We start from the raw sequence: 27,500 nt of genomic DNA, 5'->3' as shown, positions 1-27,500 counted from the left end.
AATATCTATGTTCCCGGGATGGTAAATAACTATGTTCCCGGGATGGTAAATATCTATGTTCCAGGGATGGTAAATATCTATGTTCCAGGGATGGTAAATATCTATGTTCCAGGGATGGTAAATATCTATGTTCCCGGGATGGTAAATATCTATGTTCCAGGGATGGTAAATATCTATGTTCCCGGGATGGTAAATATCTATGTTCCCGGGATGGTAAATATCTATGTTCCCGGGATGGTAAATATCTATGTTCCCGGGATGGTAAATATCTATGTTCCCGGGATGGTAAATATCTATGTTCCAGGGGAGGAACAGCTCATGGCTGGGGGGGACAGCAAGACGTTAAGGGAGAGAACAGCTTATGGCTGGGGGGGTGTGGGGGGTCCTTGATGATGCTGTGTGACTTCCTCACCGTGATGTACTGGGCCGTCTTCACCACCTGCTGGAAGGAGTTGAGGTCGTGGACGGAGTAGTTCCCGTACAAGGCTGTGATGCAACCGGTAAGAACACTCTCGACGCTGCAGAATTAGTATTTAAGAGGACCCGGGGCAGCGTGTCAAATGTCTTCAGCAGCCTGAGGAAGTAGAGACGCTGCTGCGCCCTCTTGACAAGAGTGGTGGTATTGTTGCTCCATGATGTGGACGCCAAGGAACTTAAAACTTGTGACTCTCTCTACTATAGATCCATTGATGGGGATCAGGGCACGTTCCCTCCTCTGGTTCCTTAAGTCAACAATGGACTCTTTTGTTTTGCTGATGTTGAGGTTGTTGTCATGACACCACAATACCAGTTCACTTATCGCCTCCCTCTAGGCTGACACGTCGTTGTTGGTTATCAGGCCTACAATTGTGGTATCGTCAGCAAACTTGACGATGAAGTTGATGTTTTGTGCAAAGTCATGCAGTCGTCGGTGATCAGGGAGTAGAGCAGAGGACTGAGGACACACCCCTGGGGGGCCCTGTGTTAAGAGTCAGTATGGAGTAGGTGTTGTTGTTAATCCTCACATCCTGTGGTCTGATCATCAGGAAGTCCAGGATCCAGTTGCAGAGGGTTGTGTCCAGACCCAGGGATCAGAGCTTGGTGTTGAGCCTGGAGGGAACACTAGTGTTGAATGCTGAACTGTAGTCAATGAACAGCATTCTCACAGAGGAGGTCCTCTTGTCCAGATGAACAGGATTCTCACATTGGAGATCCTCTTGTCCAGATGAACAGGATTCTCACAGAGGACTTCCTCTTGTCCAGATGAACAGCATTCTCACAGAGGAGCTTCTCTTGTCCAGATGAACAGCATTCTCACAGAGGAGTTCCTCTTGTCCAGATGAACAGCATTCTCACATAGGAGTTCCTCTTGTCCAGATGAACAGTATTCTCAAAGAGGAGTTCCTCTTGTCCAGATGAACAGTATTCTCACAGAGGAGTTCCTCTTGTCCAGATGAACAGCATTCTCACAGAGGAGTTTCTCTTGTCCAGATGAACAGCATTCTCACAGAGGAGTTCCTCTTGTCCAGATGAACAGCATTCTCACAGAGGAGTTCCTCTTGTCCAGATGAACACCATTCTCACAGAGGAGTTCCTCTTGTCCAGAAGTGTTACGGCCGTGAGACAGGCGATATAAATGGCATCTTTCATGGATCTGTTGGAGCAGTAGATAAATTGCAGTGGGTCCAGTGTGGATCCGTTGGAGCGGTAGATAAATTAAAGTGAGTCCAGTGTGGATCTGTTGGAGCGGTAGATAAATTGCAGTGGGTCCAGTGTGGATCCGTTGGAGCGGTAGATAAATTAAAGTGGGTCCAGTGTGGATCTGTTGGAGCGGTAGATAAATTGCAGTGGGTCCAGTGTGGATCCGTTGGAGCGGTAGATAAATTAAAGTGGGTCCAGTGTGGATCTGTTGGAGCGGTAGATAAATTGCAGTGGGTCCAGTGTGGATCTGTTGGAGCGGTAGATAAATTAAAGTGGGTCCAGTGTGCCTGGCATGCTGGCCTCGATGTGGGCCATGACCAGCCTCTCGAAGCACTTCACGATGACAGAGGTGAGCGCGACCTGGGGGAATTGTCATTTGGGCATGTCACCTTGTTTTTCTTGGGCACTGGGACGATGGTGGACTTAAAGCAGGTGGGGACTACACCCTGGGACAGGGAAATATTGAAGATGTCTGAGAAGAAGCCCGCTAGCTAGGCAGCACACGGCCAACGATGCCATCTGGACCGGCAGCTTGGTGAGCATTCGCTCTTTTGAGAGTTTTTCCTCACTTCAGCCTCGGAGAGTTAAAGCACCTGGTCGTCTGGAACAACAAGTCTTCCTGGTATTGTCTTCCTGGTATTGTCTTCCTGGTATTGTTTGCCTCTAAATTAACATAGAATGTGTTACGCTGGTCTGGGAGAGAGGCTTCGGTGGGCACCGCACAGCTGGATTTTCCATGTGTAGTCTGTGATAGTCTGTAGTCCTTGCCACATGCAACGCAAGTCTGAGTGGTCGAACATCAATTCAAGTTTGAGTTTGTATTGTCTTTCTGTGTCCCTAAGGAATTTGCGGAGCTTGTACCTGCTTGCCTTGAATGGGTCGCGTGACATTGAATGCTGCAGTACGGGCTCTCAGCATTGTATGGATATCTCCGTTTATCCATGGTTTTTGGTTGGGATATGTCCGGATTGTTATTGTGTGAACAACGTCATCAACACATTTCCTAATGAAGCCTGTGACTGACGATGTATATTCCTCATTGTTGGTGGACGAGTCCTGGATGGATGATTCTATGAATATATTCCAATCAGTACTCTCAAAACAATCCTGCAGCATTGAGTCTGCCTCATCTGTACAGCACCTCACTATGTTGTGTTGTCTCTCTTGTTGTGACGTGTTTTGTCCTATATTCTTTATTTTTATTTTTTTTTTATCCCAGTCTCCGTCCCCGCAGAAGTTATTTAGCCTTTTGGTAGGCCGTCATTGTAAATAAGAATTTGTTCTTAACTGACTTGCCTAGTTGAATAAAGGTTAAATAAAAATATATAAAAATACATTCTCTGTGTTGGTGGCTCCCTCTTGAGTTGGTGCTTGTAGGTGAGGAGTAGAAACGGAGATGTGATCTAATTGGCCAAAATGGGGTCGGGGATGTCTTTGTAAGCATTGCGGATGTTTGTGTATACATGGTTAAGCATGTTAGTGATATTTTGGGGGAAAATTGTTTTAGATGGTCTTGGTTAAAGTCCCCCGCGACAATAAAGACTGTTTCCAGGTGAGAGGATTCTTACTAGTTAATAATCTTGAACAGTTTGATGAGTGCAACCTTTGCGTTTTGTTGTGGCGGTGTATAACATAGATAGGTTTAGGCTACTACAGGTTACTTGAATTTTCCCTGTACCCATCATGAGATTGCTACAACCTAGCCTGTAGGTCGAGAGACAAATTGGAGTAATCAAGGTGACAGACAGTGACATGTTCAATACCGACTTAAACACTCTTGACTGCATCTAGTTTATCTGGGGTGTAATCATTAGCCCAAACAGTTGCAAAATGCTCTATTTTGGCAACTAAAATTAGAGTTTCTAATGGTCAAATTCAGGTAAGTTTAAGAAACGTTTTACAACAGAATCAGCGGAATGAATACACCCCTGATCGCCGGAACACACGGTTCACTTTCATAGCAGCCACGTAAAGGTCTACAGCATAATCACTTTGCATGTTCTATAATTCATTCTCCCATCTACATGCTCTCCTCCTCTCACCTTTTCCCTTCGCTTGTGGACTTCAGTGCACAAAACAACAGCTGTCTCTGACCAGGCAAAAAAAACTCTCCAAGCCAAACCTTCATATCATAACCGCTAACCGCTACACAGCCTACACCGTTGTCACCATATTAGCTAACGACATAGTCAAAATAGCTACGACGTTAGTAAACCCACAATCCAATCCATGTGTACAATCACACAGTACAGTGTACAGAAAGCAGTTTAGCAGTTACACCACCGGGCCATTGTGGAAATGCATTAATAAAACCGAAAATTACATTGACTTGGAAGAGTTGCAGAGTTGGTTAGCCTTAGCCAGCTAGCTAACATAAATAGCATTCTCTCTGTTTGAGTCAGGTTGTTGAGTAGGCTAAATTAGTTGCATTAGCTAGCTAAGTAAGTGAAACTAAAAGGAATATGAAAATATTACGAAATCTAGCTAGCTCTGCTGTGTTTACTTAATTTTTTGAAGTAATGAATTTGTTCAAAACTGTTCAACTATTGTCTTTCTCTCTTTGAGTCAACTACTCACATTTTATGCACTGCAGTGCTAGCTAGCTGTAGCTTATGCTTTCACTACTGGATTTATTCTCTGATCCTCTGATTGGATGGACAACATGTCAGTTCATGCTGCAAGAGCTCTGATAGGTTGGAAGTCGCCATAATTACGGTGTAAGTCTATGGAAGGGGGTGAGAACCATGCACCTCCTAGATTTTGTGTTAAAGTCAATATACCCGGAGGAGGATGGAAGCTAGCTGTTCTCCGGCTACACCATGGTGCTACCCTAGAAGGTGCTGTTGTGGATACTTTTTTGACTTAACCTTTATTTAACTAGGCAAGTCAGTTAAGAACAAATTATTACTTACAATGACGGCCTAACCCTATTTAAAATGACGGCCTACCCCGGCCAAATCCTGGGGCAGCCCTATGGGACTCCCAATCACATCCGGTTGAGGAAACCGCAAGGAATCAAACCAGGGTCTGTAGTGACGCCTCTAGCACTTAGATGAGGTGCCTTAGACCGCTGCGCCACTCGGTAAACCTTCATTGCAAAACGGTGAGTTTTAATCACTTATTTGATGACATGTGAATATAATTAATATAGCTTATTCTTCACAGGATCACTTTTTTAATGTTTCACTATTTTCATTTTTTCAAATTAAATTCACTGAGTTGGGTGGTCCTCCCCTTCCTCCTCTGAGGAGCCTCCACTGGTGCGTGCTTGCGTAAGAGTGTGTATGTGTGTGTGCGTGTGTGTGTGTGTCTGTGTGCACATGGGTGCACGTGTGGTTTGCCATGTTACTGTACTTGCCATGTTGCTGTATTTGCCATGTTACTGTACTTGGATTCTATTAGCAGTAATACATCAGCTCAGAGGGGGTGGAGACATCCAGGGAAAAGTCCCCACATCAGACTCGGAAAACCATGACCTTGATCCGGGAATTTTGGAACGTTGTGGAGATAACACCAGAGGAGGAGAAGATGACACAGAGAGAGAGAGAGAGAGAGAGAGAGAGAGAGAGAGAGAGAGAGAGAGAGAGAGAGAGAGAGAGAGAGAGAGAGAGAGAGAGAGAGAGAGAGAGAGAGAGAGAGATTTAACTGACTAGAGCCGTGGTCCATCCCACATCACAGTGTATCTGTTATTAGCTCTTTAGTCGGTACATCACATCCATTGTACAAGAACCTCTACACACACACACACACACACACACACACACACACACACACACACACACACACACACACACACAGGGTGTGTATTTGAACAGAACAGATGTAATGCTGTTGGGCTGGAGCCTTGAATACAGGTCAGCTCTTCTCTTTGTCCTTGTCCTTGAATAAGGGAGGAGGGGAGAGTGGGAAGAGGAGAGGGAGGAGAAACACAAACCAAAAACGTAACGTTAACATCAGACACATACAACCTTCAAGGGGTTGATTTGGTAGATTTGTAAAGATTTTTTTCACATCTATGTGTCTGTGTCTGTTTGTGTGTGTGTGTGTGTGTGTGTGTCTGTTTGTTTGTGTGTGTCTGTGTGTGTGTCTGTGTCTGTTTGTGTGTGTATGTGTGCGTGTGTGTGTGTACGTGTGTGTGTTGTGCGCTTCACAGATCGTCTGTGAAAAAGTTGCTCAGACAAGCACTTTATTGTTGAAGAGGAAACATTCCACAGATTTGGAACCATGTTTGCTGGCACAACTACACTGGTAGTGTGTGTGTGTGTGTGTGTGTGTGTGTGTGTGTGTGTGTGTGTGTGTGTGTGTGTGTGTGTGTGTGTGTGTGTGTGTGTGTGTGTGTGTGTGTGTGTGTGTGTGTGTGTGTGTGTGTGTGTGTGTGTGTGTGTGTGTGTGTGTGTGTGTGATCTGTCATCTCCTCTGGTTGGCAGCACTACATACGCGCCGCTGTCATGCTGCTCCAACATCTGTCTGCAAGGAACCGCGGCCGCCAACATTCCAGAGCGCAGGACAGAACGCCGCGACGTTCCAACCGAGGCAACTACTTTCTCCCCGAGCTACAAATTCACCTATTTATGCATGTATTAGTTAACAAATAAGTAATTAAAAATGTATTAGGTAATTCACATTTTCATAGTAAACTTATTTTGGATAAATTATTATGCATACAATGACAGTTGAGACAAATGTATAATAATAATTTGCTATACTGTAGATTTATTTTGATTGACAACGGAAGTCTTCCAAGTGCCCGGCCCGCCTCTTGCTCCTCGGTCACGCCCAAACAGAGTGCGCTCAGAGCGGCTAGTGGCTGGAGAGGAGACTAGTCCCGCCTACAGGCGTGGCTCTCTCCCACTGGTAGCTGCCGTTGGAACTAACCGTAGGTTAGAATGGAACAGTCCAGTAATATAGAGAGAGACGGAGTGAGAGAGTGAGAGAAGCAAACCAGGATGAACAGCCAGATGTCTCCCTAGTCTGTGAGTTTTGTCGCAGTGGAATAGACGTGCACTTTTATTGTCAATGCTTGCACTGCTCGCCATTGTATGGGATTATAAACAGTCTATTTTAGATTTGTAAACGTGTAGCAAGATGTCAAAAGGCGTCTGGAGGAAGCGCGCCCTCTCCACGACTGGAGAAGCCTTGTTCACCTGCCTCGTGATGATGTTTCTTCTCGTCGCCGTTCTCAAACACCAGGGGACTCTCGTGGAGGAAGGTTCCCCCGGGAGAGAGTTCGGGACTCGCTCCCTGCAAAGTTTAAACAGCATGAATAATAATGACAAAACTGTTAACCAAGCTCCAGGCGAGGATCGGGTCGGGGAGAAATGTCAGGCTACCCAGGTCAAGGGTTTCTCAGCGTACTTCAGTGAGTTGAGTCGGGGGAAGCGGGCGGTGGAGCACAGAGCGGTGAAGGCTAGTGATCCTACACCGGTGGAGGAGCTCAGTCCGGCGGATGTGTTCATAGCGGTGAAAACCACCAAGAAATACCACCACACCAGGCTGGACCTACTGCTGGACACGTGGATCTCTACAAACATGCTACAGGTAATACGAAAAACGTTACACTTACAGGAATGAAGTGCCTTGCTCAAGGACAAAATGACACATCTTTCACCTAGTCGGCTCTGCGGTTTGACCCAGCACCCGTTCGATTATAACGCTCTGAACTGCCAGGCTAGCCCATTGGACACATTGCTATTGTTGTTGTTTGTGAAATTAAATGACCAATTATTCTAAACATGCAACAGGTGATAGGACAAATACTATATTTTTTAAAGAGGAAAACGGAAGAAAAACTAGTTTGAATAATTACACAGAAATATAAACACACACAAGTTAGTGGCATTATATTACCAATGCATCTAAAGTCTGTCCGAGGCAACGGAACATGTCATGGTTGCTAGGCTACAGGGATAATTAGGCTAAACTGTAAGTAGCGGAGCCTCAACTCGAGCAGAGGGACGTTTCACAATAACAGCACTTTTCTTACTAGTACCTGACTTTGCTAATAACAGCTTTATTTAGGAAAGTTTAACTTACTGTGATGTGTGTTTGTCCTAGTCGACCCATAGCTACTGTATTGAGGATAGTTTAACTTACTACAGTAGGACTGTGATGTGTGTTTGTCCTAGTCGACCCATAGCTACTGTATTAAGGATAGTTTAACTTACTACAGTAGGACTGTGATGTGTGTTTGTCCTAGTCGACCCATAGCTACTGTATTAAGGATAGTTTACCTTACTACAGTAGGACTGTGATGTGTGTTTGTCCTAGTCGACCCATAGCTACTGTATTGAGGATAGTTTAACTTACTACAGTAGGACTGTGATGTGTGTTTGTCCTAGTCGACCCATAGCTACTGTATTAAGGATAGTTTAACTTACTACAGTAGGACTGTGATGTGTGTTTGTCCTAGTCGACCCATAGCTACTGTATTAAGGATAGTTTAACTTACTACAGTATGACTGTGATGTGTGTTTGTCCTAGTCGACCCATAGCTACTGTATTGAGGATAGTTTAACTTACTACAGTATGACTGTGATGTGTGTTTGTCCTAGTCGACCCATAGCTACTGTATTAAGGATAGTTTAACTTACTGTGATGTGTGTTTGTCCTAGTCGACCCATAGCTCCTGTATTGAGGATAGTTTATTAACTTACTACAGTAGGACTGTGATGTGTGTTTGTCCTAGTCGACCCATAGCTACTGTATTAAGGATAGTTTAACTTACTACAGTATGACTGTGATGTGTGTTTGTCCTAGTCGACCCATAGCTACTGTATTAAGGATAGTTTAACTTACTACAGTAGGACTGTGATGTGTGTTTGTCCTAGTCGACCCATAGCTACTGTATTAAGGATAGTTTAACTTACTGTGATGTGTGTTTGTCCTAGTCGACCCATAGCTACTGTATTGAGGATAGTTTAACTTACTACAGTAGGACTGTGATGTGTGTTTGTCCTAGTCGACCCATAGCTACTGTATTGAGGATAGTTTACCTTACTACAGTAGGACTGTGATGTGTGTTTGTCCTAGTCGACCCATAGCTACTGTATTGAGGATAGTTTAACTTACTACAGTAGGACTGTGATGTGTGTTTGTCCTAGTCGACCCATAGCTACTGTATTAAGGATAGTTTAACTTACTACAGTAGGACTGTGATGTGTGTTTGTCCTAGTCGACCCATAGCTACTGTATTAAGGATAGTTTAACTTACTACAGTATGACTGTGATGTGTGTTTGTCCTAGTCGACCCATAGCTACTGTATTAAGGATAGTTTAACTTACTACAGTAGGACTGTGATGTGTGTTTGTCCTAGTCGACCCATAGCTACTGTATTAAGGATAGTTTAACTTACTACAGTATGACTGTGATGTGTGTTTGTCCTAGTCGACCCATAGCTACTGTATTAAGGATAGTTTAACTTACTACAGTAGGACTGTGATGTGTGTTTGTCCTAGTCGACCCATAGCTACTGTATTAAGGATAGTTTAACTTACTGTGATGTGTGTTTGTCCTAGTCGACCCATAGCTACTGTATTGAGGATAGTTTAACTTACTACAGTATGACTGTGATGTGTGTTTGTCCTAGTCGACCCATAGCTACTGTATTAAGGATAGTTTAACTTACTGTGATGTGTGTTTGTCCTAGTCGACCCATAGCTCCTGTATTGAGGATAGTTTATTAACTTACTACAGTAGGACTGTGATGTGTGTTTGTCCTAGTCGACCCATAGCTACTGTATTAAGGATAGTTTAACTTACTACAGTATGACTGTGATGTGTGTTTGTCCTAGTCGACCCATAGCTACTGTATTGAGGATAGTTTAACTTACTACAGTTTGACTGTGATGTGTGTTTGTCCTAGTCGACCCATAGCTACTGTATTAAGGATAGTTTAACTTACTGTGATGTGTGTTTGTCCTAGTCGACCCATAGCTACTGTATTGAGGATAGTTTAACTTACTACAGTAGGACTGTGATGTGTGTTTGTCCTAGTCGACCCATAGCTACTGTATTGAGGATAGTTTACCTTACTACAGTAGGACTGTGATGTGTGTTTGTCCTAGTCGACCCATAGCTACTGTTTTGAGGATAGTTTAACTTACTACAGTAGGACTGTGATGTGTGTTTGTCCTAGTCGACCCATAGCTACTGTATTAAGGATAGTTTAACTTACTACAGTAGGACTGTGATGTGTGTTTGTCCTAGTCGACCCATAGCTACATTAGGATGAGAACTTTAAGTTCCTCTGAATGACTCTAATCAAAACGTAGTGAGAACAACATGGTGTATGCTACAGTTTTAGTGAGGCCTCCAATGCATCTGCATTCATCAGAAGGCTTCACGGTGTATGTTCCCAGGGGTAACCCCGAGAAACCCCAAACCCTCCTCTCCCTGAAATACCCCTTCGACACGATTAGTTACGCCGGCTCACTTTCATTGCCTCCACGCTCTGACCAAAGCGCGAGACAGTCAACCTGTAAAGTTAAACTGGAGCCGATGAAGATTACTCCCGGTAGGCAGATCAGAGGACGTAGGAGACGAAGGAATGAAAACGGAGAAGAACTCTCTTTCTCTCTCCCCGCTTGTGTCAGAAAACAAACTGAAATCAAAAAGTCATTATCATGTTTCTTTAAAAAGGACGTACAGAGGATACTATATAATGTCATCATAGAGCTGATCTACAACAGACTGGTAGAATTATGTCCTTATAGAGGATACTATATAATGTCATCATAGAGCTGATCTACAACAGACTGGTTGAACTATGTCCTTATAGAGGATACTATATAATGTCATCATTGAGCTGATCTACAACAGACTGGTAGAACTTTGTCCTTATAGAGGATACTATATAATGTCATCATAGAGCTGATCTACAACAGACTGGTAGAACTATGTCCTTATAGAGAATACTATATAATGTCATCATAGAGCTGATCTACAACAGACTGGTAGAACTATGTCCTTATAGAGGATACTATATAATGTCATCATAGAGCTGATCTACAACAGACTGGTAGAGCTTTGTCCTTATAGAGGATACTATAGAATCTAATCACAGAGCTGAACTATCTACAGCAGACTGTGCCGGCGTTGTAGAGAATACTATACACGGAGTGTACAAAACATTAAGCACACCTTTCTGATATTGAGTTGCACCAACCCCTTTTGCCCTCAGTTCGTCGGGGCATGGACTCCACAAGGTGTAAAGCGTTCCACAGGGATTCTGGTCCATGTTGACTCCAATGCTTCCCACATTTGTGTCAAGTTGGCTGGATGCCCTTTGGGTGGTGGACCATTCTTGATACACACGGGAAACTGTTGCTCAGGAAAAACCCAGCAGCTTTGCAGTTCTTGACACAAACCGGTGCGCCTGGCACCTATTACCATACCTACTACCACACCCTGTTCAAAGGCACTTTGATTTTGTCTTGCCCATTCACCCTCTGAATGACACACATACACAATCCATGTCTCATTTGTCTCAAGGCTTAAAAATCCTTATTTAACCTGTCTCCTCCCCTTCATCTACACTGATTGAAGTGGATTTAACAAGTGACATCAGTAAGGGATCATAGCGTTCACCTGGATTCACCTGGTCAGTCTGGCTCATGGAAAGAGCAGGTGTTCTTAATGTTTGGTACACTCAGTGTACATCTCCACTCATTGTCGGAGAGAGTAGCTACCTGTAGCCTGTAGAGAGAGTAGCTACCTGTAGCCTGTAGAGAGAGTAGCTACCTGTAGCCTGTAGAGAGAGTAGCTACCTGTAGCTACCTGTAGCCTGTAGAAAGAGTAGCTACCTGTAGAGAAAGTAGCTACCTGTAGCCTGTAAGGAGAGGCTAATCTATAAATGTGGCTAACTGTAAAGCTAATCTATGAGTGTGGCTAATTGTAAGGATAATCTATGAGTGTGGCTAATTGTAAGGCTAATCTATGAGTGTGGCTAACTGTAAGGCTAATCTATGAGTGTGGCTAACTGTAAGGCTAATCTATGAGTGTGGCTAACTGTAAGGCTAATCTATGAGTGTGGCTAACTGTAAGGCTAATCTATGAGTGTGGCTAACTGTAAGGCTAATCTATGAGTGTGGCTAACTGTAAGGCTAATCTATGAGTGTGGCTAATTGTAAGGCTAATCTATGAGTGTGGCTAACTGTAAGGCTAATCTATGAGTGTGGCTAACTGTAAGGCTAATCTATGAGTGTGGCTAACTGTAAGGCTAATCTATGAGTGTGGCTAATTGTAAAGCTAATCTATGAGAGTGGCTAATTGTAAGGCTAATCTTTGAGTGTGGCTAATTGTAAGGCTAATTTATGAGAGTGGCTAATTGTAAGGCTAATTTATGAGAGTGGCTAATTGTAAGGCTAATCTATGAGTGTGGCTAACTGTAAGGCTAATCTATGAGTGTGGCTAACTGTAAGGCTAATCTATGAGTGTGGCTAACTGTAAGGCTAATCTATGAGTGTGGCTAACTGTAAGGCTAATCTATGAGTGTGGCTAACTGTAAGGCTAATCTATGAGTGTGGCTAATTGTAAGGCTAATCTATGAGTGTGGCTAACTGTAAGGCTAATCTATGAGTGTGGCTAACTGTAAGGCTAATCTATGAGTGTGGCTAACTGTAAGGCTAATCTATGAGTGTGGCTAATTGTAAAGCTAATCTATGAGAGTGGCTAATTGTAAGGCTAATCTTTGAGTGTGGCTAATTGTAAGGCTAATTTATGAGAGTGGCTAATTGTAAGGCTAATTTATGAGAGTGGCTAATTGTAAGGCTAATCTATGAGTGTGGCTAATTGTAAAGCTAATCTATGAGAGTGGCTAACTGTAAGGCTAATCTATGAGTGTGGCTAATTTTAAGGCTAATCTATGAGAGTGGCTAACTGTAAAGCTAATCTATGAGTGTGGCTAATTGTAAGGCTAATCTATGAGAGTGATCAATTGTAATTGTCTGAGTCTAAATGTACATCCCAAATGGAACCCTATTCCCTATAAAGTGCACTACTTTTCACCAGAGCCCTATATAGTCAACTACTTTTCACCAGAGCCCAGAGGCCAGAGACCATATGCCATTTGGGAGTTAGACTAAAAACCATCAAAAACACACACACCAGACACTAGTCTGTGTTGATATGTAAACAGAGCGACAAGCTCTCACAGTCTCACTGCAGAATCCCACGTTTGTTCATCAACGTCTGATGTCAAAGGTTTAGTTGATGCATTCATTCTGAATGGTTAAGGTTTGGGATTCGGGTGTAAATAAATGGATGGAACACGAGACCTTCGGAGACGGAGCTCACGGCCTCTACCTGTCCGCCATTAGAGCTGGGAATTTCACGCGGACCTCACAATATGATATTATCGCCATACGATATGTATTGCGATTCTCACAATTCTATGTAAGATCTTAATGTGAGCCTGTTTGGAAATATGAATTATTATGTGGATTATAGTTCATGGACATTTTTTGGTAGGGGTTGATACATTTTTCGTTATTGCAAATCAAGTCTGACATTTTGAAGTGGAAATGACATACTTTAGAAGCCTTTTTGTAGCTCGACTATACCACAAGTTAGCATTTCCTGTGTTGCAGGAAAATTCTCAGCAACAAAAGAGTGATCAAATTAAGATCCTACATCTGTATTTGTTGTGATTCGATACTACAATTTTATTGCGATTTGATGTTCCAAACATATTGCTTACTATATGTCTGCTACAGAGAGACAAGAGACAGACATGAGGAAACTAGTGTTGATCAGTCATGGAAATAAAAGTCCTGAAAACATGTTTGGCTCACAATGGAAAAATACAATGAAGAACAAAATACAGAATGACAAATACCGGAGTTTTGGTGCCAGGTACAGCCGACTAGCGCCGGGTACAGCCGACTAGCGCCGGGTATAGCCGACTAGCGCCGGGTACAGCCGACTAGCGCCATGTACAGCCGACTAGCGCCGGGTACAGCCGACTAGCGCCGGGTACAGCCGACTAGCGCCTGGTACAGCCGACTAGCGCCTGGTACAGCCGACTAGCGCCTGGTACAGCCGACTAGCGCCTGGTACAGCCGACTAGCGCCTGGTACAGCCGACTAGAGCCAGGTAGAGCCGACTAGCGCCAGGTAGAGCCGACTAGCGCCAGGTAGAGCCGACTAGCGCCAGGTAGAGCCGACTAGCGCCAGGTAGAGCTGACTAGTGCTAACCAACGCTACCTAACAAAAAATGTAAAGTATCGATAGAATATCCTCCATAAATAATATTGCAATATGTAAATGTATTTGTTTTCCCCCCATCACTATCCACCATCCATTTCCACCATGCCTTATCAAAACACAAGCCTACTTGATGGTAATATTGCTCACCGTCGCCCCCCTAGTGGACGGTTTTGCAGTCATGAGTCATCTCCTGACGTCCTGCTTACCTGGATGGATCATAAATTCACAGTGGGTCATAAGCAACCTGGCTGAACAGAGAAAGGAAAGCACTGTGTTTACCTATGTCTGTGTTGACTCGTGTGTGTGTGTGTGTGTGTGTGTGTGTGTGTGTGTGTGTGTGTGTGTGTGTGTGTGTGTGTGTGTAGACATTCCTTTGTCTACTCTCAGGTGTGTGTTAAAGTCATGCCCCTATAGGCTACTGTAGGACTGCTGAGTAAGGGAATACTAAACACACACACCCTGGGAACTCTCTCTCTTTCTTGTGGGAAGTGAAGAGGTATGTGTGTGATGTTTAGGAGAGTAAACACACAGACACACACCCTGGCAGAGGTAACCTTAACAATATGTTGCCCAGAGGTAGTTGTGACGTTACCAGGAGACTTTAGCTACTTGGTTGTTATAGTGGTTGATTGTTATAAAAATTTTCTCCTTTTCTCTCTGTCTCTCTCTCTTTCTGTCTCTCTGTCTCTCTCTCTGTCTCTCGCTCTGTCTCTCTCTCTCTCTCTCTCTATCTCTGTGTCTCTGTCTCTCTCTCTCTTGTTATTGTTCTATTAATGTAGTTTCCTGTGTTGTAAAACTCCAATCCTGGCTTGCCTCCTAACCTTCCTCCCCCTTCTCTCTTCTCACCATTATCTCTCTCTCTCTCCCCTGTATGAGACAGTGTAGTTTCCTCTGTGGGGTCTTAACAATGACAAACACACACACACACACGCACACGCACATGCGCACACGCACAGAGACACACGCACACACGCACAGACACACACGCACAGAGACACACACACACGCACAGAGACACACACACACACAAGCTGGTTTTCCTCTGGAGGGTTTAAGAGCTCACAGATGGACAGGGCTGACGAGAACACACAGCTGGAGAGAAAGACTGGACTACTGACACACACACACACACACACACACACACACATATAGGGATACACACAGGGACACACACACACACACACACACACAGACATACAAACAGGGACACACACACACACACAAATACATGGTTGCTGATTGAGGAGAAAATACTGTCAAGTCAGTGGTTATAGGGGAGAGAGAGAGACAGTGGTTATAGGAGAGAGAGAGACAGTGGTTATAGGAGAGAGAGAGACAGTGGTTATAGGAGAGAGAGAGACAGTGGTTATAGGAGAGAGAGAGACAGTGGTTATAGGAGAGAGAGAGACAGTGGTTATAGGCGAGAGAGAGACAGTGGTTATAGGAGAGAGAGAGACAGTGGTTATAGGAGAGAGAGAGACAGTGGTTATAGGAGAGAGAGAGACAGTGGTTATAGGAGAGAGAGAGACAGTGGTTATAGGAGAGAGAGAGACAGTGGTTATAGGAGAGAGAGAGACAGTGGTTATAGGAGAGAGAGAGAGACAGTGGTTATAGGAGAGAGAGAGAGACAGTGGTTATAGGAGAGAGAGAGACAGTGGTTATAGGAGAGAGAGAGACAGTGGTTATAGGAGAGAGAGAGACAGTGGTTATAGGAGAGAGAGAGACAGTGGTTATAGGAGAGAGAGAGACAGTGGTTATAGGAGAGAGAGACAGTGGTTACAGGAGAGAGAGACAGTGGTTATAGGAGAGAGAGACAGTGGTTACAGGAGAGAGAGACAGTGGTTACAGGAGAGAGAGACAGTGGTTATAGGTGAGACGGAGAGAGTGGTTATAGGAGAGAGAGACAGTGGTTATAGGAGAGACGGAGAGAGTGGTTACAGGTGAGAGAGACAGTGGTTATAGGAGAGAGAGACAGTGGTTATAGGAGAGACGGAGAGAGTGGTTATAGGAGAGAGAGAGAGACAGTGGTTATAGGAGAGAGAGAGACAGTGGTTATAGGAGAGAGAGAGACAGTGGTTATAGGAGAGAGAGAGACAGTGGTTATAGGAGAGAGAGAGACAGTGGTTATAGGAGAGAGAGAGACAGTGGTTATAGGAGAGAGAGAGACAGTGGTTATAGGAGAGAGAGAGACAGTGGTTATAGGAGAGAGAGAGACAGTGGTTATAGGAGAGAGAGAGACAGTGGTTATAGGAGAGAGAGAGACAGTGGTTATAGGAGAGAGAGAGACAGTGGTTATAGGAGAGAGAGAGACAGTGGTTATAGGAGAGAGAGAGACAGTGGTTATAGGAGAGAGAGAGACAGTGGTTATAGGAGAGAGAGAGACAGTGGTTATAGGAGAGAGAGAGACAGTGGTTATAGGAGAGAGAGAGAGACAGTGGTTATAGGAGAGAGAGAGAGACAGTGGTTATAGGAGAGAGAGAGAGACAGTGGTTATAGGAGAGAGAGAGACAGTGGTTATAGGAGAGAGAGAGACAGTGGTTATAGGAGAGAGAGAGACAGTGGTTATAGGAGAGAGAGAGACAGTGGTTATAGGAGAGAGAGAGACAGTGGTTACAGGAGAGAGAGACAGTGGTTACAGGAGAGAGAGACAGTGGTTACAGGAGAGAGAGACAGTGGTTACAGGAGAGAGAGACAGTGGTTATAGGTGAGATGGAGAGAGTGGTTATAGGAGAGAGAGACAGTGGTTATAGGAGAGACGGAGAGAGTGGTTACAGGTGAGAGAGACAGTGGTTATAGGAGAGAGAGACAGTGGTTATAGGAGAGACGGAGAGAGTGGTTACAGGAGAGACGGAGAGACAGTGGTTACAGGAGAGACGGAGACAGTGGTTACAGGAGAGACGGAGACAGTGATTACAGGTGAGACGGAGACAGTGGTTACAGGAGAGACGGAGACAGTGGTTACAGGAGAGACGGAGACAGTGGTTATAAGAGAGACAGTGGTTATAGGAGAGACGGAGACAGTGGTTATATAGGAGAGAGAGAGAGTGGTTACAGGAGAGAGAGACAGTGGTTACAGGAGAGAGAGACAGTGGTTACAGGAGAGAGAGACAGTGGTCATATAGGAGAGAGAGACAGTGGTTACAGGAGAGAGAGACAGTGGTTATATAGGAGAGAGAGACAGTGGTTACAGGAGAGAGAGACAGTGGTTACAGGAGAGAGAGAGACAGTGGTTACAGGAGAGAGAGACAGTGGTTACAGGAGAGAGAGACAGTGGTTACAGGAGAGAGAGACAGTGGTTACAGGAGAGAGAGACAGTGGTTACAGGAGAGAGAGACAGTGGTTACAGGAGAGAGAGACAGTGGTTACAGGAGAGAGAGACAGTGGTTACAGGAGAGAGAGACAGTGGTTACAGGAGAGAGAGACAGTGGTTACAGGTGAGACGGAGACAGTGGTTATAGGAGAGAGAGACAGTGGTTATAGGAGAGAGAGACAGTGGTTATAGGAGAGAGAGACAGTGGTTATAGGAGAGAGAGACAGTGGTTATAGGAGAGAGAGACAGTGGTTATAGGAGAGAGAGACAGTGGTTATAGGAGAGAGAGACAGTGGTTATAGGAGAGAGAGACAGTGGTTATAGGAGAGAGAGACAGTGGTTATAGGAGAGAGAGACAGTGGTTACAGGAGAGACGGAGACAGTGGTTATAGGAGAGAGAGACAGTGGTTACAGGTGAGACGGAGACAGTGGTTACAGATGAGACGGAGACAGTGGTTACAGGGGAGAGAGACAGTGGTTACAGGAGAGAGAGACAGTGGTTACAGGAGAGAGAGACAGTGGTTACAGGAGAGAGAGACAGTGGTTACAGGAGAGAGAGACAGTGGTTACAGGAGAGAGAGACAGTGGTTATATGGGAGAGAGAGACAGTGGTTACAGGAGAGAGAGACAGTGGTTATATAGGAGAGACGGAGACAGTGGTTACAGGAGAGAGACAGTGGTTATATAGGAGAGAGAGACAGTGGTTACAGGAGAGAGAGACAGTGGTTACAGGAGAGAGAGACAGTGGTTACAGGAGAGAGAGACAGTGGTCACAGGAGAGAGAGACAGTGGTCACAGGAGAGAGAGACAGTGGTCACAGGAGAGAGAGACAGTGGTCACAGGAGAGAGAGACAGTGGTCACAGGAGAGAGAGACAGTGGTCACAGGAGAGAGAGACAGTGGTCACAGGAGAGAGAGACAGTGGTCACAGGAGAGAGAGACAGTGGTCACAGGAGAGAGAGACAGTGGTTATAGGAGAGAGAGTGGTTATAGGTGAGACGGAGACAGTGGTTATAGGAGAGACGGAGACAGTGGTTATAGGAGAGACGGAGACAGTGGTTACAGGAGAGAGAGACAGTGGTTACAGGAGAGACGGAGACAGTGGTTACAGGAGAGAGAGACAGTGGTTATAGGAGAGACAGATGTAATCTAATATCAGTATGGGAGCTGGAAGCTGGAGAGAGGTGTTGACACACTCATCAAAACACTGACCCTGTCTGTCGTGTGTGTCCCTGTGTGTCCCTGTGCGTCCCTGTGCGTCCCTGTGCGTCCCTGTGCGTCCCTGTGCGTCCCTGTGCGTCCCTGTGCGTCCCTGTGTGTCCCTGTGTGTCCGTGTGTGTTAAGAGAACCACACAACACCACGGAAAATGGGGGAAATGAGATTGTTTTGCCCATGTGCTGCACTAGGCAGGGGGCAGGGATGTGTCTATGTTTATTTGGGGGTCTCAGGGTGGGTCTTTCCTGCCTGGGGGAGTCCGGGGTACGCCTGGCTGATGCTGGCTTCCTGAGTTCTGACAGACACACAGACAGACATACCACACACACACACACACACACACACACACACACACACACACACACACACACACACACACACACACACACACACACACACACACACACACACACACACACACACACACACACACAAATGTTGTCTACTACTAAAATGTGGTTATTTAATAATAGTAACCATTAATTTATTTGAATTAATTTGTACAATATAATAACGTTCTAGGGCTTTTAACTGGTCGGGACATATTTATTATCCCACAGTAATGCCAACTCATTATACAGTGGGAACTGTTGAAGTGGGAGACACACACACACAACCACACACACACACACACAAAACCACACACACACAAAACCACACACACACACACACAACCACACACACACACGGCAGTGGGAGTAATGTGAGGAATGTGTCAGAGAGAGTTGGAACAAAGATTTTGTCCCAGGGAGCCTTCTCTAGTTAACTACAGCAGCTGTATGCTAATACCTCGGAGGGAGGGGGGCTTTCAAGAATCTAACGTATAAAATACATTTTGATTTGTTTAATTAACACTTTTTTGGGGTTACTACATGATTCCATATGTGTTATTTCATAGTGTTGATGTCTTCACTATTATTCTACAATGTAGAAAATAGTCCAGATGAAGAACAACCCTGGAATGAGTAGGTGTGTCCAAACTGTTGACTGAGACTGTATGTGTATGGTCTATCATTGAATGTCACACTAGCAGACACACACACACACACACACACACACACACACACACACACACACACACACACACACCACTGGACTGGTCAGCAGCTGTTATGGTGCTGAGTGGTTTACCTTAGTCTTGGCTCAGATCCAGTATCAGAACTATTGTCTGTCTCCACTCAATACTGTGGCTGTGGTGGATAAACTACCCTTACCCTCTGTGTCTGTGTCTGTGTGTGTGTGTGTGTGTGTGTGTCTGTGTGTGTGTGTGTGTGTGTGTGTGTGTGTGTGTGTGTGTGTGTGTGTGTGTGTGTGTGTGTAACATTACATGATGACATGTGTCAGAGGAAGGAAACAGGTGCAGTTTCACCTGTAGTGAAAAACAACACTGTGGAACAATGATGGAACAGAATGTTGATCTGTTTTAGACCAGTCAGCTGGAACAATGATGGAACAGAATGTTGATCTGTTTCAGACCAGTCAGCTGGAACAATGATGGAACAGAATGTTGATCTGTTTCAGACCAGTCAGCTGGAACAATGATGGAACAGAATGTTGATCTGTTTCAGACCAGTCAGCTGGAACAATGATGGAACAGAATGTTGATCTGTTTCAGACCAGTCAGCTGGAACAATGATGGAACAGAATGTTGATCTGTTTTAGACCAGTCAGCTGGAACAATGATGGAACAGAATGTTGATCTGTTTTAGACCAGTCAGCTGGAACAATGATGGAACAGAATGTTGATCTGTTTTAGACCAGTCAGCTGGAACAATGATGGAACAGAATGTTGATCTGTTTTAGACCAGTCAGCTGGAACAATGATGGAACAGAATGTTGATCTGTTTTAGACCAGTCAGCTGGAACAATGATGGAACAGAATGTTGATCTGTTTTAGACCAGTCAGCTGGAACAATGATGGAACAGAATGTTGATCTGTTTTAGACCAGTCAGCTGGAACAATGATGGAACAGAATGTTGATCTTTTTTAGACCAGTCAGCTGGAACAATGTTTTCAGTTTAATTTCTCTAACAATAACCTGATGAAACCGGATGACTGGGGCCCAAATTGTCTTCACTCCTTCATAGTGCACTACAGTACATCCAGACCCCTTGACTTCACTCCTATATAGTGCACTACAGTACATCTAGACCCCTTGTCTTCACTCCTATATAGTGCACTACAATACATCCAGACCCCTTGTCTTCACTCCTATATAGTGCACTACAGTACATCTAGACCCCTTGTCTTCACTCCTATATAGTGCACTACAATACATCCAGACCCCTTGTCTTCACTCCTATATAGTGCACTACAGTATATCCAGACCCCTTGTCTTCACTCCTATATAGTGCACTACAATACATCCAGACCCCTTGTCTTCACTCCTATATAGTGTACTACAGTACATTCGGAAAGTAGTTTTAATTTTACTTACCTGTGGTAAATTCAATTGATTGGACATGATTTTTTAAAAGCACACACCTGTCTATATAAGATCCCACAGTTGACAGTGAATGTCAGAGTAAAAACCAAACCATGAGGTCGAAGGAATTGTCAGTAGAGCTCCGAGACAGGATTGTATCGAGGCACAGATCTGGGGAAGGGTACCAAAGAATTTCTGCAGCATTGAACGTCCCCAAGAACAGAGTGGCCTCCATCATTCTTAAATGGAAGAAGTTTGGAACCACCAAGACTCTTCCTAGAGCTGGCCGCCCGGCCAAACTGAGCAATCGGTGGGAGAAGGGCCTTGGTCGGGAGGTGACCAAGAACCCGATGGTCACCATTACAGAGCTCCAGAGTTCCTCTGTGGAGATGGAAGAATCTTCCAGAAGGACTACCATCTCTGCAGCATTCCACCAATCAGGCCTTTATGTTAGAGTGGCCAGAAGGAAGCCACTCCTCAGTAAAAGGCACATGACAGCCCGCTTGGAGTTTGCCAAAAGGCACCTAAAGGACTCTCAGACCATGAGAAACAAGATTCTCTGGTCTGATGAAACCAAGATTGAACTCTTTGGCCTGAATGCCAAGTGTCACGTCTGGAGGAAACCTGGCACCACGAAGCATGGTGGTGGCAGCATCATGCTGTGGGGATGTTTTTCAGCGGCAGGGACTGAGAGACTAGTCAGGATTGAGGGAAAGATGAACGAAGCAAAGTACAGAGAGATCCTTGATGAAAACCTGCTCCAGAGTGCTCAGGACCTCAGACTGGGGCGAAGGTTCACCTTCCAATGTTCACCTTACCCTAAGCACACAGCCAAGACAATGCATTAGTGACTTCGTGACAGGTGTCTGAATGTTCTTGAGTGGACCAGCCGGAATTGAACCCGATCGAACATCTCTGGAGAGACCTGAAAATAGCTGTGCAGCGACGCTCCCCATCCAACCTGACAGACCTTGAGAGGATCTGCAGAGAATAATAGGAGAAACTCCCCAAATACAGGTGTGCCAAGCTTGTAGCATCCTACCCAATAAGACTCAAGGCTGTAATCGCTACCAAAGGTGCTTCAACAAAGTACTGAGTAAAGGGTCTGAATACTTATGTAAATGTGATATTTCAGTTTTTAATATTGTGTACATTTGCTACAATTAAAAAATAAAAATAAAATTGCCTTTTCATTATGCGGTATTATGTGTTGACTGGTGAGGGGGAAAAACGATGTAATCAATTTTAGAATAAGGCTGTAACATAACAAAATGTGGAAAAAGTCAAGGGGTCTGAATACTTGGAGAACGCACTGTGTGTGTGTGTGTGTGTATATACATATATATCACAGGAGGTTGGTGGCACCTTGATTGGGGATTAGATCATGGTAATGGCTGGGGTGGAATCAGTGGAACGGTATCCAAGACACCAAACACATGGTTTCAAACACATGGTTTCCATGGTGTCCATGTGTTTGATGACATTCCATTTGCCTCCGTTCCAGCCATTACAATGAGCCGTCCTTCCCCTATAGGGAATAGTGTACTATATGGGACTCATCCTGTCTGACTATTGTTCTACAGAGTAGCGTGGGCTCACTATTCACACTACATTAATGACAGACACACACACTGACCTTCTCTTTGTGTGTGTGTTTTCAGACGTACGTATTCACCGACGGAGAAGATGACAGGCTGAGGAAGAGGATGGGTGAGATTCAAAAATAAAAACACATACATACACACGTTCTAAAGGTGCCAGATTATAACAGGAAGCTAATATTGTTATTCTGGAGGTGCCAGATTATAACAGGAAGCTAATATTGTTATTCTGGAGGTGCCAGATTATAACAGGAAGCTAATATTGTTATTCTGTAGGTGCCAGATTATAACAGGAAGATAATATTGTTATTCTGGAGGTGCCAGATTATAACAGGAAGCTAATATTGTTATTCTGTAGGTGCCAGATTATAACAGGAAGATAATATTGTTATTCTGGAGGTGCCAGATTATAACAGGAAGCTAATATTGTTATTCTAGAGGTGCCAGATTATAACAGGAAGCTAATATTGTTATTCTGTAGGTGCCAGATTATAACAGGAAGATAATATTGTTATTCTGGAGGTGCCAGATTATAACAGGAAGCTAATATTGTTATTCTGGAGGTGCCAGATTATAACAGGAAGCTAATATTGTCATTCCAGAGGTGCCAGATTATAACAGGAAGCTAATATTGTTATTCTGGAGGTGCCAGATTATAACAAGAAGCTAATATTGTTATTCTAAAGGGGCCAGATTATAACAGGAAGCTAATATTGTTATTCTGTAGGTGCCAGATTATAACAGGAAGCTAATATTGTTATTCTAGAGGTGCCAGATTATAACAGGAAGCTAATATTGTTATTCTAGAGGTGCCAGATTATAACAGGAAGCTAATATTGTTATTCTAGAGGTGCCAGATTATAACAGGAAGCTAATATTGTTATTCTGGAGGTGCCAGATTATAACAGGAAGCTAAAATTGTTATGCTAGAGGTGCCAGACTATAAAAGGAAGCTAATATTTCTGACTCATACAGAGTCACATACTGTGTTGTGCTGAAATGTGTGCTGTGCATCATTTGACCCCAGGGCTCATTTACTGACTGTCTGACTGATTGATTGATGTTATTCCTACAGGGAGTCACATGATCAATACTAACTGTTCAGCGGCTCACAGTCGCCAGGCTCTGTCCTGTAAAATGGCCGTCGAATACGACACCTTCATCAGCTCTGGCAAGAAGTAAGACACACACACACACCAACCGCAATGACAAAATTGGCAGTTGATGGCTGAAGAATCAAAGTCAGGTTGATTGGGGTTAACCCTTCTAGGTGGTTCTGACCATGTGGATAATGATACTGATTGTGGTTAACCCTTCTAGGTGGTTCTGACCATGTGGATAATGATTGTGGTTAACCCTTCTAGGTGGTTCTGACCATGTGGATAATGATTGTGGTTAACCCTTCTAGGTGGTTCTGACCATGTGGATAATGATACTGATTGTGGTTAACCCTTCTAGGTGGTTCTGACCATGTGGATAATGATACTGATTGTGGTTAACCCTTCTAAGTGGTTCTGACCATGTGGGTAATGATTGTGGTTAACCCTTCTAGGTGGTTCTGACCATGTGGATAATGATACTGATTGTGGTTAACCCTTCTAGGTGGTTCTGACCATGTGGATACTGATTGCGGTTAACCCTTCTAGGTGGTTCTGACCGTGTGGATAATGATTGTGGTTAACCCTTCTAGGTGGTTCTGACCATGTGGATAATGATACTGATTGTGGTTAACCCTTCTAGGTGGTTCTGACCGTGTGGATAATGATTGTGGTTAACCCTTCTAGGTGGTTCTGAACATGTGGATAATGATACTGATTGTGGTTAACCCTTCTAGGTGGTTCTGACCGTGTGGATAATGATTGTGGTTAACCCTTCTAGGTGGTTCTGAACATGTGGATAATGATACTGATTGTGGTTAACCCTTCTAGGTGGTTCTGACCATGTGGATAATGATACTGATTGTGGTTAACCCTTCTAGGTGGTTCTGCCATGTGGGTAATGATACTGATTGTGGTTAACCTTTCTAGGTGGTTCTGACCATGTGGATAATGATACTGATTGTGGTTAACCCTTCTAGGTGGTTCTGACCATGTGGATAATGATACTGATTGTGGTTAACCCTTCTAGGTGGTTCTGACCATGTGGATAATGATACTGATTGTGGTTAACCCTTCTAGGTGGTTCTGACCATGTGGATAATGATTGTGGTTAACCCTTCTAGGTGGTTCTGAACATGTGGATAATGATACTGATTGTGGTTAACCCTTCTAGGTGGTTCTGACCATGTGGATAATGGTACTGATTGTGGTTAACCCTTCTAGGTGGTTCTGCCATGTGGATACTGATTGTGGTTAACCCTTCTAGGTGGTTCTGCCACGTGGATGATGATAACTACGTGAACATACGTCCCCTTGTGAAGCTCCTGTCTCACTACAGCCACGCCCACGATGTCTACATTGGCCGGCCTAGCCTCGACCGACCACTAGAAGCCACCGAGAGGTTTGGCGACTCCCACACGGTAAGGAACCAGGAAGTAATGTGTTCACTAACCTAAAACATGTTTCTCTTCTCATTTTAACCATTATTTTGTTTTTGTGACTATATAATAATCCAGCAAGCACATTTTGGTTCCTTGGAAGTTGTGGGAACGTACATTTTGAGGTTGCAGGGATGTTCTGAGAACGTTTTGCTATGGTTACTATGGTTCCCTGAAAGTTTTCCTGGGAGCTTTTAATAATGTTCTGAGAATGGATTTATTGTTTTCTTTTTGTTAACTAAATAACGTTCTGAGAACATTCTCTAAATGCTTAAAAGAGTATTTGGAGTATTTTCAAATAACTTTTCACTGAAGGTTTCAACACCGCTAGCTTAGTTTAGGTTATTTGTTTGGAACTCCAAGTATAGATAGGACACATGGAAATGAGTTTGCTAAGGCTTTAATCATGCAAACCCATTTCTTTATTATTGTGTGAGTTTTGAACCTATGATCTTCTGTTCTCTATCCATGGAATTAGTCCACCAAGAGGGAGATAGCATGCCGTGTTTTTTAACTCATACAAAGCTGTTACTTTTAGTCTATTCAAACAAACGGCATTAGTGGGCAGGGCCCAGCACACCTGAATGCACTTAACGAGATAGATAAAGTTGTGTTGATGCAGGGCCGATGTAGATCTTAACGCATGGTGAGGGAGCTACAGGCAGGAATCAGCAATGAATCCCAGTAATGGGCCATCTATGGGGAGGGGTGCCCCCTTGTGGACAGAGAGCGAATCACCCAACGTATTACTCCCACCCTGGGGTGATTGATAAACCCCTTGAACACCATTTGAACGAGGGGTACCAGAGGGGCATTAAACATGGACAAGCTTCCAACACACGTTGTGCTTCAGTGACACTGTATAGTCTGCATGAATCCCGACTCCCCTATGGGCACCGAGGGTAATAGCTGACGTAGTGCCCCGTTTGACGTAACAAAACATGGGGACACTGTCGTCACAGTAATGGTTTTGTGGAGCGGTGCACATGTCGCTCAGACCCGTGCTAAGGCCCATCTCTCCAGGTTACCCAAGCCAGATCCTCTGGGGCTGCTTCCTCATCGGAGGAGCATGCAAGCCGCGCTTTCTCCACTCCCTCCAACTCCAGGAATTGAAAATAGTAATTGTGTTGCTATAACGACGGGGAACACTAGTAAGCTTCATTCACCGGAAGGTATGCATGCTAGCTAGATATTAGCCAGGAGGCTCTTTAGTCTAAGCTCGGCTAGCTAGCATCTTTGACCGCAGCACGGTCCGTTTAGAATAACCAAGCAACTTAACGTTACGTATACTACACAAGAGAGCTACCCCAAGCAACTCCACCGTGTGGAGGAATAGCTAGCACGCTACGCAGAGCAACTCCACCGTGGGGAGGAATAGCTAGCACGCTATGCAGAGCAACTCCTCCGTGGGGAGGAATAGATAGCACGCTACGCAGAGCAACTCCTCCGTGGGGTGGAATAGCTAGCACGCTACACAGAGCAACTCCACCGTGGGGAGGAATAGATAGCACGCTACGCTGTGCAACTCCACCGTGTGGAGGAATATATAGCATGCTACGCAGACCAACTCCACCATGGGGAGGAATAGGTAGCCCACTACGCAGAGCAACTCCACCGTGGGGAGGAATAGATAGCACGCTACGCTGTGCAACTCCACCGTGGGGAGGAATAGATAGCACGCTACGCAGAGCAACTCCACTGTGGGGAGGAATAGCTAGCACGCTACGCAGAGCAACTCCACCGTGGGGAGGAATAGCTAGCACGCTGCGCAGAGCAACTCCACCGTGGGGAGGAATAGCTAGCACGCTGCGCAGAGCAGCTCCACCGTGGGGAGGAATAGCTAGCACGCTACGCAGAGCAACTCCACCGTGGGGAGGAATAGATAGCACGCTACGCAGAGCAACTCCACCGTGGGGAGGAATAGCTAGCACGCTACGCAGAGCCACTCCACCGTGGGGAGGAATGGCTAGCACGCTACGCAGAGCAACTCCACCGTGGGGAGGAATAGATAGCACGCTACGCAGAGCAACTCCACCGCGGGGAGGAATAGCTAGCACGCTACGCAGAGCAACTCCACCGTGGGGAGGAATAGCTAGCACGCTATGCAGAGCTTGTTAGCTGCCCTGGTCTTGAAAGTCTCTATGTAGGACCGGACCACAGAGGAGAGACCGGACCCTTCATCCACAAGTAAGAGAGGCAAACAGTGCTTGACTGAGACAGAAACTGGCTGTGCTCTCGCTTTGAGTAGCCTTCCGTAACCGGTGACAGAGCGCACAGGAGCCGGGTTTAGCGCCGGGCAGCCACCGTACACACCACGTCCAGGCAGACAAGGCATTTGCTCCGACCAAAGACAACAATCTATGTCGGCGTCCCAATACTCAGACTCAGCTGAGGTATGGTCACCCGGGAGAGGAAGTGACTATCTGAAACACGAAGGCCCCTATAGAATGCTACATGAGTGTCAAGAGAACCTGGCGTAGACAAGTAGGGAAACAGTGCCAGTCCTGCACATGAACTGATTTGAGTAA

General features: G+C 44.8%; 1 protein-coding gene across 1 annotated transcript in view; it reads left to right on the top strand.

The window, feature by feature from the left end:
• The first annotated feature begins 6,561 nt into the window (after positions 1-6,561).
• LOC129846350 (beta-1,3-N-acetylglucosaminyltransferase lunatic fringe-like) overlaps positions 6,562-27,500 on the top strand; it is a 28,412-nt gene continuing 7,473 nt past the window's right edge. The window contains exons 1-4 of the mRNA XM_055914273.1: positions 6,562-7,218; positions 22,497-22,545; positions 23,512-23,614; positions 24,801-24,954. Coding sequence (XP_055770248.1) covers positions 6,766-7,218; positions 22,497-22,545; positions 23,512-23,614; positions 24,801-24,954 — 759 coding nt within the window. The 5' untranslated portion in view covers positions 6,562-6,765. The remainder of the gene's footprint in view (positions 7,219-22,496; positions 22,546-23,511; positions 23,615-24,800; positions 24,955-27,500) is intronic.

The sequence above is a fragment of the Salvelinus fontinalis genome, unplaced genomic scaffold (assembly GCF_029448725.1).
Source record: "Salvelinus fontinalis isolate EN_2023a unplaced genomic scaffold, ASM2944872v1 scaffold_0493, whole genome shotgun sequence".
NCBI classification, from domain to species: Eukaryota; Metazoa; Chordata; class Actinopteri; order Salmoniformes; family Salmonidae; genus Salvelinus; species Salvelinus fontinalis.
Note: the sequence above shows the minus strand (reverse complement) of the source record. Positions and strands in the feature narration are given on the sequence as shown.